This window comes from Salvelinus namaycush, chromosome 11 (assembly GCF_016432855.1).
Source record: "Salvelinus namaycush isolate Seneca chromosome 11, SaNama_1.0, whole genome shotgun sequence".
NCBI lineage: Eukaryota > Metazoa > Chordata > Actinopteri > Salmoniformes > Salmonidae > Salvelinus > Salvelinus namaycush.
This window is the reverse complement of record NC_052317.1, coordinates 9,744,620-9,757,455: the sequence shown is the minus strand read 5'-3', so window position 1 is coordinate 9,757,455 and position 12,836 is coordinate 9,744,620. Positions and strand designations below refer to the sequence as shown.

At 41.7% G+C, this 12,836-nt stretch overlaps 1 protein-coding gene across 1 annotated transcript; it reads left to right on the top strand.

Annotated features, from left to right (window-relative positions):
* The first annotated feature begins 9,559 nt into the window (after positions 1-9,559).
* Positions 9,560-12,141, top strand: gadd45aa (growth arrest and DNA-damage-inducible, alpha, a). Its single transcript, XM_039003358.1, has 4 exons — positions 9,560-9,715; positions 10,447-10,548; positions 10,691-10,904; positions 11,265-12,141. The coding sequence occupies exons 1-4, from the start codon at positions 9,666-9,668 to the stop codon at positions 11,376-11,378; spliced, it is 480 nt and encodes a 159-aa protein (XP_038859286.1). The 5' UTR covers positions 9,560-9,665; the 3' UTR covers positions 11,379-12,141.
* Positions 12,142-12,836: the final 695 nt, after the last annotated feature.

Below are 12,836 nucleotides of genomic sequence, written 5' to 3'. Positions count from 1 at the left end.
ATGCAGTGCCTTAGACTGCTGCGCAACTCGGGAGCCAAATTGGCCCAGGGTTGTTTAAACTCTGTAACTGTTTTTAAGTCACCATTGGCCTCATGGTGAAATCCCTAAGTGGTTTCCTTCCTCTCCGGCAACTGAGTTAGGAAGGACGCCTGTATCTTTGTAGTGACTGGGTGTATTAATATACCATCCAAAATTGTAATTAATAGCTTCGCCATGCTCAAAGTGATATTTTTACCCATCTACTAATTCTTTGCGAGGCATTGGAAAACTTCCCTGGTTGAATCTGTGTTTGAAATTCACTGCTCGACTGAGGGACCTCACAGTCATTGTATGTGTGGGGTAGAGATGAGGTAGTCATTCAAAAATCATGTTGCACACTATTATTGCACACAGAGTGAGTCCATGCAGCTTTGTATTTTGACTTGTTAAGCAAATTTATACCCCTGAACTTAATTATGCTTGCCATAACAAAGGGGTGGAATACTTATTGACTCAAGACATTTCAGCTTTACATTTTTATTTATTTGTAAACATGTGTAAAAACACAATTTGTGTGTGTCGGCCAGTGACACAAAATCTCAATTTAATTCATTTAAAATTCAGGCTGTGACAAAACGAAAAGCAGAATAAATCCAGGGGTGTGAATATTTTCTGAAGGCACTGTATTGACGGCATAGCTGACAACTTCAGAAAAACAATGCACGCACTTCAGTGGGGCAGAAGTCTGTGTGTTGTTGTGATTCTGGATGGCCAGATAGCTAGCAACAATGACAAGAAGCTACCATGTGGGGAATCGTAGGTGGCTCTTTTCAGCTCGTAGTATATTGTTATTGATACCATGTCTTGTATTGAGGTGTTTTGACTGATGTCAAGCATATGCTAAAATGGCAAAAATGTGTTAGCTAGCTAACCAACAACTGTAACAATGTATTTGAGAGACAACAAGTGCTCACTGTGCAAAAGTATTTATGTTTTCAGTAAACATTGGAGACGAAATACAGCTTCCACGTTGTCAACAATCTCAGCCAACCCGGTCTGTTTTGCCCCATAGTTGCGCACTCGTCTGTTTTGTTGCTAAACAACCAACTCGTCTAGTATGAGTAGACTAACTAGTCCAAAAGCCCATCAGAATCCTCCCTCTCCTCCCGTGGGTTAAAGGTCAAGTTAAAGCTGGGCAGGATGTGAGAAGTAGTGATGTGCAGTTCGCGAACGATTCGTTCTTTTTGAACAACTCTTTATACCAACTCGAGAGTCATGATTCGTTTTTCTGAGTGACTCGCGTTCCTTTGCCCTGCTACTGCTGGCCGCAATGAGTGCTTGAGCAGGATTAACAACGGCTCAGCAGCTCCAGAGACACGCTCCGACCACCGACCATTGTGTCATATGCGCGCAGGAAAATACAACATGAGCATAGAGATGAAAAATACATGGTTAGAATTGATAATGGATCGCATGGTGCAAGAATGACCGCAATTAATTAATAATTGAATGTTATGAGGGACACAGCCTCTGCTCAACAAACTCAAACTCGAGAACGAATCGTTTGGGGGGGCTGCAGTTCGCGAGCGACTGGACCTATCACCTTCACGGCAGTCAAGCAAAGCATTCCGCCAAGAGTCGTTCACAATCTAGTCCCTTTCGTGGCCACACCTAGACCTCGTTTCAAATGTATTAAGAAATAATCGTATATGTTTGCCTAGCAATCATCAAATGTACATTGTTTAAAGTACACGTTTACAAGTCTCAGTCACAAATTACAGCTCCAATAGGCCCCCTATGGTGAACAACATGTGAACGAGTGGCTCGTAGAATCATGACTCTTTCAAGTTTTCAGTTCATCGTTTGCCGGTAGGGGGCGCTGAAGTATAAGTAGGGGGTCCTGCGTCTTCATGCTCTGGGCATTACTGAATCAAATGAACTAAATGAGTCGAAACATTTGTTCTTTTGACTGAACAAATCAGTAAAAAGAGCCAAACTTCCCATCAATAGTAAGAAGACCCAGACCCTAGATCCACTGTAACAACAGGGCAGCGAACCACAACAGAGGATGAATCACCGAGCGGAGCAACAGTGAAATTTGTCACCTTTTGCTGCAGATCAATGATAATTACCTCCCTGACACGAGTACAGTTATTACTTTACAGGATCAGGGACAGGGGGAGGAAGGGCTGGGGAGGGGCCACTGAGCTGGTCAATACTCTCTGAGATATGGCTCCTGTTGGCCCCCGGGCCTGACCTAATAGCGGCTCAACAAGCCATTACTGCCTCCGCTGGTCTGGTAGAAAAACACTCTGTGTGTGTGTGTGTGTGTGTGTGTGTGTGTGTGTGTGTGTGTGTGTGTGTGTGTGTGTGTGTGTGTGTGTGTGTGTGTGTGTGTGTGTGTGTGTGTGTGTGTGTGTGTGTGCGCACGTGTGTGTGTGTGTGTGCACGTGTGTGTGTGCGTGCGTGTGCGTGCGTGTGCGTGTGTTCTAGTCCAACAGCATACCAATAGAAGCTTGTACAGATACAGGCGGAAAAAACACATTGCTTTATCAACCCAACATAAAGTGTTACTAAATTGCTCCATTTAAAAACACATACTGTAAATGCATTGTGAGAGAGCATCTTACCATGTGGCTCTGAGTGAATAGTGAACACATGTTGAGAAACATAATTCTTTTAGTAGCAGAGCTATTTCCCAGAGCCTCAGTAATAATCATAACTCCATTGTCAATGCACCTCCTACTACCTGAGCACAGAGGGATATGATAATGCACCAGCATGGCTTCTGTTGTTGCTGGATTGCTCAAGATCTGTAAAGCTCAGGTATTTACTTTACAGAAATATCACAGGTGCGGTAGTTAGGGGAAGCCAGGTAATAGCCTATTGTATACAGTAGGTGGTATACAAGCATTCTGCTGTCACAGAATCGTAGCGCTTAAATTGGACTTGTAACAGATAACACTTGCAAAAACCTTTGACTACTTCCTCACGATTAGTGGTACGGCTGATACACATACGTATGATACAATTTAGGAAAAGATCCACCGTGGACTAGGGTCGGTCCTTGTTCTCTTTCTTACAAAGAAAACCTCTTTTGGTAGCAGCTCAGCCCAGGGCAAACTGGCTTCATCTCTCTCCACCTATCCTCTTGGGTCCTTCTCCGCTCGCCTCGTGGCGAGAGAGCGGGCGCTCGACGGTCGGTGGGCTGCATGAATGTGGCTCTCGGTCTCCAAGACGGGATTTGGATTGTTCGGCTCTGATTTGAATCCTGGGGTTTTGAGGAGAGAGGCAGTCTGGCCAATCAGAAGGCTCTCCTCTGTAGGGGATAGAGGTCAGAGGTTGTATACGTAGATCCTCCACTTCCACTACTGTTTTTATCCCAACGGCGGTCTGTTTAAAATAGTCTCTTTTATACGCTAATGTAAATGAAAATGACATGACCTCTTTTCCAAATCTAATACAAATGTATTTTGTACAACTTTGTTCCCAAGTTTTCTGTTTGATAGTAAACATTTACTTTCATGGCATTGAAAGTAAATGTGTTTTTAACTTTCATGGATAGTTATATGGTTGTGTATTATATAACTCTGCTGTCTTTTGTACGCATAATGTAGTTCAAATAAAGTGTTACAGCACTAATACCCACCCCAACTGGCAGCTTTTACGCAGCTTAAATACTGGATACCAGTCTCCTTTGTTTTAGTATTATATCTACCACTTGTTTGTTTAACTCATTTGCAATTCTGGTCAGGCTTATGGCTGCATCCTCTCTTATAACTTAAGAATCTTTTGTTATTATCCGTTTCCATTTGAAAATCTTAAACGTTAAGACTTAAAACTCTAGGACCTGGCTGCGTTTGCAGACTCTGGGCTTATGTTCTTTTCTCTTAAATTAGTTGAGTTTCTTTGAATGTCCTACGGTTCATAAGGCAATTGATAAAGAAAGTCATACCTATCCTTATCAACAAGTGGCTTACTTTTGGTGAAGAGTACCTCAACGGTATTGTAAAGTAATGCATATTCTGTACTGTATTGCGATGCTCATGCTACTTATAAAACTTCACACAGTTTGTGTTGCGTGTTTGAATATGCCTACTGCCGATGGTGTGCACATTTGACCATTACACATACTGTAACAAAGTCCATTTATTTTTCAGATGGGGATCTGAAAATGAAGGCGGTTATCTGACTTGGAAAGTCGATCACATTTCCTCTTCTGATACAGAGCTCAGCGCCGAGGATTGTTCCACATTCCTTATGCATACTCTCACAAACACTGTCTCTCTCTCTCTCTATCCTGATCTCTCTCCCCTCTCTCTCCTCCACACTCAGTTCCTCTCTCACTTTATTAAACGACCTGTCTGCCTGTACACGCTGTCTGTCCCAGGTGGCTCTGTATGTTCAATTCTATCATTAAAACCCATTACCCAGCTATCAAAACCCCCTGTAAATCCAGCTAATGACCTCATTTCCCTAAGTGTCACCTGTGTCAGTCAGCGGCAGGGACGCTTGCACTGGCGTACATCCAAAAAGGGTCCGGATGGAGTACCCCATACCGCTCCCTACCCTCCATTCCTCTCGCCTCTAAAAAGAGGTTAGAGAAATCAGTGGCCAACCAAAAATTACATGGCAAGGTGACGAGGGACAGTGTGTGTGTGACTACTCAAATATTCTACTTTAATAGCTAGGCCAGATCAACTAGGGGCCCAATTTCAATACAACGAAGAAGAGAGAACCAGGTAAGAGGGGGTAATGGCTGCTGTTTGACTAAATCCATTCCAAATCCCATACACATCCATCATAAGTGAGGGTTTATGTACTCCGAAGGGGTGATAATAGCATTTAGCATTTTCACACAGCTTCCCGTGTTCTGGATTTGAGTGGAGAGAACGAAGGGTGAAGAAAGTGGAGTAGGGGACGCGGGTCGTTTCTTTTCCCTCCTTCTTCCTCCTCTTCCTCCCCCTCACATGCTCCTTCCTCTCCTCTCCCACTCTTTGGGAAATCATTCCCTGAATTGGAAAAGGGGCCCTGGGGCCACCGGGGCGACCAGTCACTAGTTTTTTTACAGTGGATAATTGACTCCCTTCGCCTGGTAATTCATCGCTTGCATATGCCAGCTAATACATCAGTGGGAGAGAAGCTGCCGACCTCCCAACCTTCTCTACACCCCCCCCCCCCCCCCCCCCAAAACGCACACGCACCACCGCCCACACACTCTTACCTCACACACACCACCTCACACACACACACACATACTCCAACATCACACACCCCACTTTCCAATCCAACCTCACACACACACGGGGCCCAGGCCGGGCCCCTCCTTACCAAAGAGCCAGGAGCTGGGAATGAGAAGAGGGAGCGAGGCGGCGGAGGAAAAACCTGAGATGATAGATGGGGCGTATTGTGGCATTATGAATGAATTATGCCTCCCAAATACCTTGAGCAGTGCAGACTGTCAGCCTGTATCTATACTAATCTGAGAGGAAATATGACTGTTTCCACATTAAAGAGGGCTGCAAAAGAACCAGCTATGGAATTAATTGAGCAATCAGGCCATTAGAAAGAAATGTCGTACACGGCTTCTCTATCGCCGAGACCACATTTATCATCCTCGACTGGCGGTCCCATTCTTTTATGTGTTTTCCCCCCCTCCTCTCGCTTATCGTTTTAATGTACCCCTATCACCAAACAGATTAGGATTATTGTGACAAGACAAAGGTATATTCCTTCTTTTCGATAGTGGTGTCAGCACCTGATGCATTTATCATGGGTGTCACCCAGACCTATCCTCTTCAACTTCCGTGCCGCGCTCCATTTTTCTCTGTGCGGCATCATCTTCCTAACGCAAGAAAAAGGAAGTGTAATACTGCCGAATGGAGTTACAATGTTTGAATTGGATTTTTATTAAAGCCGTAGTTGATCAAATTATGTTGAGGTCATTTTTCGACACATACTCACAGATAAATGTTTCATCTTATATTTTCCTTGATTGAGGCCTAAATCCATCTTTATTGGTTTCTCTTGATGTGTGTATGTTTAATAATGTGCTTATACAGTATACCTTGAGCATGTCACCTTTCATTTGTTTTGTACAAGCAGCTCTAATTGGAGAAATAGTTGTTTGTATTTTGTTTAGTGTTTTTTTATTTGCTTTTACATGCCTTTGTATGTGACTCCTCGGCTGAATTAGTTGATGTAATCGTTTTTAAAGTTTCTCTAATTTGATTTAGCTAAATGATTGTCTCTAATTTTATGAAGCCCTTAAAACACCATTTCAGTAGTAGCCTAAGCCTACCACTAATATAACACAAGTTGAGGTGGAAGCGGTTGTGCTGTACAATAGTGATTTATCATCTGATGGTCCTGTATGGAAGTACATTAGGCTCCCTCTCTCTGGTGTAGACTGGTGTAGGCTCCAGGCCACAGCGTTAACCTTGCCCTTGTTCCAGGCTGCGGGCTGGAGGAGAGACTAAAGTAAGAATGGGGCCGCTGGCTCCTCAAGGGTACTGTGGCTACTACAGCTCCCTGCTTAGAAAGGAGCTTTGAGCTTTTGCCCATTACAAAACACTCCCTGGGGTTATTTTTTCATTAGACTCATAAAAGCTTTAAGTTTGATATAGCTTGCATGGGCTCCCTTCAGTAATTACATTAATATGATGTACTGTCATATTTTGATTGTATGCATTTCACATGTAAAATAAGGGCAGCTCAATATCCCACAATGGCAGTCACAAAATAAACACTGACTGTATACACGACTCTAGGGTATTCATTTTTGGAAAATATCAAATGTTTTTCCATTTCTAGTGGGACGGCATTAGAAAAAAAGGATAATAATTAATATTTATTAAAAATACTATTATATGTATAATACTATTAGCCTACACAGTCTACTGGTAACATGATTTGGTAAAATACTTTAAAAATATATATTTTTATCTTGATATAGTAGATAAAATAGTAATGTGTAAATGTGTAACCAAATGCCCACTGAAATTAAAGTATAGATATAGGCTTGAAGCAGTAGTGATGAATATTCTCTGAGACAAACTGATGGCATCAAAAGGCCAAAATCAAAGTTGTTTTCTTGAACTGAGCTCCATGCTGCTCTATGATCAATGAAGCTCTATCTCCCTCTGGAGTATAAAAAGGGACATTACATGAAAGGATCCAACTTTCAAGGACTATACTTTTGTTGATCTAGAAGACAATACATTTAATTCTAAAACAAAAAAATCTAAACTGTCATCATATTGCTTTGTACACCAAGTGACCAAGATACTAAAGTCCCACAGAAAACCATGAAAGCAGTTTAAACAATATCAAAGCGTAATCCCCGCCATGTTTCGGTAAGAACCTGAGGGATGGGGCTGAAATTGTAACCACTCTCAAATTCATAGACAGAGCGATGGATGGAGAAACTGACCATCAATCCATGATATCAAAATTTAAGTTTTAACCATATTTTAAGGCTATAATTGTTTACATTTATTTTGTTTACAAACAATCTTATATTTTGGGTTCTGATGCGGTACGAGTCGACAGTTGAACTGAATTCATGAGACATTTCTAAGTTATATTCTGCAAGGACTCAGAAATACAGCGTTCTAGTGTGATTGAAATGTAGAGGCAACGTTCCCACGTTAGTGGAGACTATTCACAGTAACCGCTGAATATGTCGGCTCAATCTAAAATGACCTTTACATTTCTATCGCACAATCTGTAAATTCAGCGATTCAGATTGAATCAACGGGTACATATAATTAATTTATAAGTCAAAAACTGTATATAGCAACTGCAGATTGCCCCTTTAAGGTCGCGTTTTAACTCACCTTCAAGTTTTGTTCAGCCCTCTGAGCTTCCTTGGCTCCATGTTTATTTTATTTTATCTTTATTTAACTAGGCAAATCAGTTAATTAAATACAAATTCTTATTTTCAATGACGGCCGAACGGGGCAGAACGACAGATTTTTACCTTGTCAGCTCGGGGATTCGATCCAACGCTCTAACCACTAACCCGCCACATGTGGTGAAATACCCCTGAAAACTCAGCAGAGGGCAATGAAATTACATTTAGTACCACCTGAACTAATTTTCCCAGGCATGCATTTGTCTTAAAAGCATAAAATAAACTGGTTATGCCAAATGTAGATACAAATGTGTAAAGATGATGTGAAGAGGAAAAGAGCGGGATTCTACCACCTGTGACATAACAGTCCAAACGTACAAGCAGATGTCTAGACTGGACACCCACATACATAGAAGCAACACTATTCCACTATGTCTTGAGAAACAAAGGCCTGAGAGAGCACAGGCCATTATCCCACTGTTGCCACCTATATAGCGATTGAGGAGGGAACCAGCAACTATGTAGTAATGGAACATGTGCACTGTCACCTCTCCCACAAGGCCCGACCTCTTGTCAGAGGCCATAACATCTATTTTCAGAGGCCGTAAGCCAACACTCCCATAGGGAGACAGTAGTCAATGAGAAGAAGCACTGCATTTGATCCTTATAGGTAAATTGTATTTATATTGTCATCTTACCAAAGATTACCGATATATTAATATTGACAACCATCATTTCCAGCTCATCTTAGTTAAATATAAAATAGGCCTAATAATATACTTTTTTCACCTTTCCTATTTGAAGATGGGCCTCTGAAATGTAGGCCTTTTTTACCATTCTTAAAGTGTATTAGGGAATTTCATCGGTTGTATTTCATCAGGGAAAAATTTAACAATCATATTCCTTGACCCATATTTTTCTTCGTGCATGCATAGGCCAGCCTACTTACCTCACAAAGTCTGTGTCACCCTTCTCGCGCCATGCGTTTGTACGTTCCCCTCCAGGAGCAGCGGTTCTGCACGCTCTGCCGACTGTCCAATCAGAAACTGGTAGCATCTCGTTGCTATGTCTCCATACCCGGCTCTTTCTCATGACAGGTGAGGTTGCATAATTTCCCTAGCAAAATACAGGTGATCAGGTATATGTAGACCATTTCCATTTTCAATAATACAATTGATAAACGTATTTCTTTTCTGGCTTATGAAGTTGACTTCTTGACAGACATGGCATCTCATCCTATGATGTTTAGCCTAGTAGTTCAGGGCAACTTTGGAATACTTGCTACTTGATACCGCTCTTTACTTTTCATCGTTCTTTAGACCCTTTGGATACGTTTGTGTATGTGTGTGTTGTGTGCTTGTTTCAAAATGCACAAATGCACTGACAGATAGCGATACAGTCAAGCATTTTTATCAAACTTTTGAAATATTTATTTTATCTTGAATAACTAAATTGGCCTTGAATAACACATTTTGACCGGTTTCCTAACGAGGCACAGCACCTCACACACTGTAGCTGCAACAGCTGGAGAGAGACCACGCCTTTCTAAAATAGTCTTCCAATCAGATTATCTCATTACTGTTGCCACTCATTTTACAGCCATTCCCCACCCAGAAAGGATCTTGGTAAATTAGCATGTGGCCAATGATGTTAAGTATGCAAATATTTGACGTTATCCTATGCACTTGCATTGTTCTTGCGATATTATCTGTGGACACCGGTTGTTGTCTCATTTCCAACAGCGATAAACAGAGTAGCTAATGTGTCACAACTTCACTAGCACTAACAGTGACATATCAGCAAGCAATATTATTGTCTCGATTTTGATTTCATGTGCAAAATGACATTTGAGGAACTAAGTGGGGATTATTCTGCAGAAAGGTAAACTACTTTAAAGCGCTTTTGTCAATGCCAGTGCAATTTGCAAATTACTCTCTTTACACTTAAACTTGGCAAGCAATGCATGCATTAACATTTAAAAAATAATGCTGAAAACTTCAGTGTATTTTTATTCAGATATTTAACTTCTGTAACGTTATCTAAGTAATTTGACAACTTTGCTACGACTTGGTTAGTTAACTAGCTAGGTAGCTTGGCTTGGTTGAAGTATTTGCAGTATTCGAATATGTAACGCCAGCTTTTCTGTTGAGCTCACGAGACGCGTTCCGGCCAGCCAATCTGCAGTTAGCCTAACACTGTAACGCCGGTGTCAGGTAATTTTAGGGAAACACTTTTGACCTGAATTTAAAACTTCAGTCTAACGTTAATTGACTATCTTTGTACTCATCATACAATAGGAGTTTTGTCAATTATGGAGTGACATGCACCGAAAAACAAACGCGATTTCAGAGTTTGAACTTGCAAATCAGTCAGTTGGACTCGCAGCTAGGTCAAGGTACAGAACTACCTACGCTAGCTAGCTAGCTAACGTTAATCCTAGTAAGTACACGATAGCCAGCTCCTGCGCTTGGCAGTAACGTTGGTCTGCCAGGTCAGATAGACTAGCCCTGGCATACCCTCCTTTTCAATAATTTGAGCATTGCCCATGCATATGTGAAAGTTGATGTGAGTTTGATGTTAGTTTTAATAATACACTATTTTCTCTGTTTTAGGATGGATACAGTGGCAAAAGCATTGGAAGATGTTCTCTCATTGGCATTACCCCAAGGATGCATAACAGTAGGGGTCTATGAAGCAGCAAAATCATTGAATGTGTAAGTAGGCTACACTTTAAAACCAATGAAAGGTCAAAGTTCCAATGATGTAGTTTTTGTCTATGCATGCTTGTTTAGAATGTCTGCATTTCATGTTCTGTTACTGTGTTACTAACCACATATCTGTTACTTTCATCATTAGAGATCCAGATAATGTGGTTCTGTGCATCCTGGCAACAGATGACGAGGATGTAAAGGACGTGGCCCTTCAGATCCACTTCACCCTGATCCAGGCATTCTGCTGTGAGAATGACATCAGCATCCTGCGAGTTAACAACACTAGGCGTCTGGCAGAGATCCTCGGCGGAGGGACACAGGGGGGAGAGCCCCTGGATCTGCACTGTGTCCTGGTCACTGTAAGTATCTATTTCCACTTTATTCACCTCATATTCACTCAAAAATTATAACTTTCAAACACGAACAGGTGCTAAAAATGGCTCAAAAGTTATTTTATTTTACTGGTGCACATGAGACACTCTCTCTGGACATGCCAGAACATTCCCACACCCACTAATTACTCACTCCTTGTGTCCTGTAACCGAACAACTCAGTCTTGCCACTAATGACTTCTGTGGAATTTTCATTGAGGGAAATAACTTGAATTGCTCATCGTCTTGAAACTCCCAGGTGTCTATCTATTTTATTGCAGGCCATAAAATCAGGCATTAGGATACTTATGCAACTATTGACTCTCTCTTTTTCTCTTGTCTTTGCAGAGCCCACATTCCTCCTCCTGGAAAGACCCAGCCCTGAGCAAAGTGAACCGCTTCTGCAGGGAGAGCCGGTGCATGGACCAGTGGGTACCCATCATTAATCTCCCTGAGCGATGAAGGGTCCCCCCAACAGCAGGACCTGCGAAGGACTCTCTCTGTACGGGAGTAGAGTGATCCCTGATGGACACACTACCCTGGGAAAATTCCTGATGGAGGAAAAAGAAGACAAACAACCACAAAATAAAGCATTTTGAGAAGAAAAAAAGAAGATCAGATCCAGCCATCTAGATGGGATACAAAAGGGGGTGGATTTCCACTGGGACTGGTGGAGTTGAACTCTCAGCTATGGCAGTCAAGGCGAGATGACGAGGCACTTTTTATGTTCAGCCACGAGACCGAAACCGACGTCTGTGCTTTTTAACGGAAGATGGACACACTATACAGAAGGATAAAATCATGTATGGCAGAGCACTTCATCTTGTGGGGACTTAAAAGATTGAGAGAAACAAAAAGATGAGCTCTTGTAGGAACCTTTGTTAAGAAAACCAAGGCCTCTCTCTTTGCAGAAACAGAGCACTTGTAGAAACACTGGACTTGTTGTATTTTTTTATTCACAATGTTGATGTTGTCTTTACTATTGTTGTTATATAATTATTTAAAAAGGGAAGGGCTAAATATCTAATGAACAGTGAATATACTATGCATTCAGTCAGTGTTTCCATTGCCAACAGTTTTTTACACAAGTGAATAGTTCTTTTTTTACAGTTAAGTTATTTCTTATGATATTTAAATGTATTTATGTTTATAATTTTTTTACCATTATCTCTCTGCAATTGTCTGTAAAGACACAGGTGTATTATTGTCGTCAATAAAAACTATTTTTGGAGCCAGAACTTGATGGTCCTCATTCATTTTTTTTCTTCATTTCTGGAAATGTAACAAAGCTAGTTGAGCTTTGACCTCTCTGACAGTTGTATAGGGAATCACGTGTGGATCGTGGAGGTCACACTGGCCTCTATGGACTCAGTGACATCTTCATCCCTGGGTGACAATAGCCCCCCTCCACTCCACGCTTTGTTCTGCTTGGGTCAGCAAGGCCGTGCTCATTCATCCGAACGGTTTTCACCCGTCCTGAGTTCAGCCCATGATTGAGCTGAGTGCCCTTTCTGCATACCTCTTTGAATGCATTACGTCTGCCTGCCGCCTCATTTGGAAATGTACTGCACGCACATTTGCAGCACATTTGACAATCCGGGTTTCTGCTCGGTACACATGCTTTGATTTTTCACTTGCATGCAAAACTAGCTATTGAACTAGACAATAGTGAGTGCTCAGGTGAATAAAGGTAGAATGGAAAAAGGAACAAAGTTCACGGCTTCAACTAATAGTGTATGGCCAGTTGTGACATATTACATAAAATGCAACATATTACAAAACCTCTGCTGGGGTAGGTAATAGTGTAAACTCATGCAAAAGTAAGGCTTTTTGAGCCGGTTAGTCTTTCACAGGGAAGGTGTGTTAGAGAACACATGACTGGAAGTCTTTGTAAAGCTTTGTAAGGGAGAATGCAGTGGG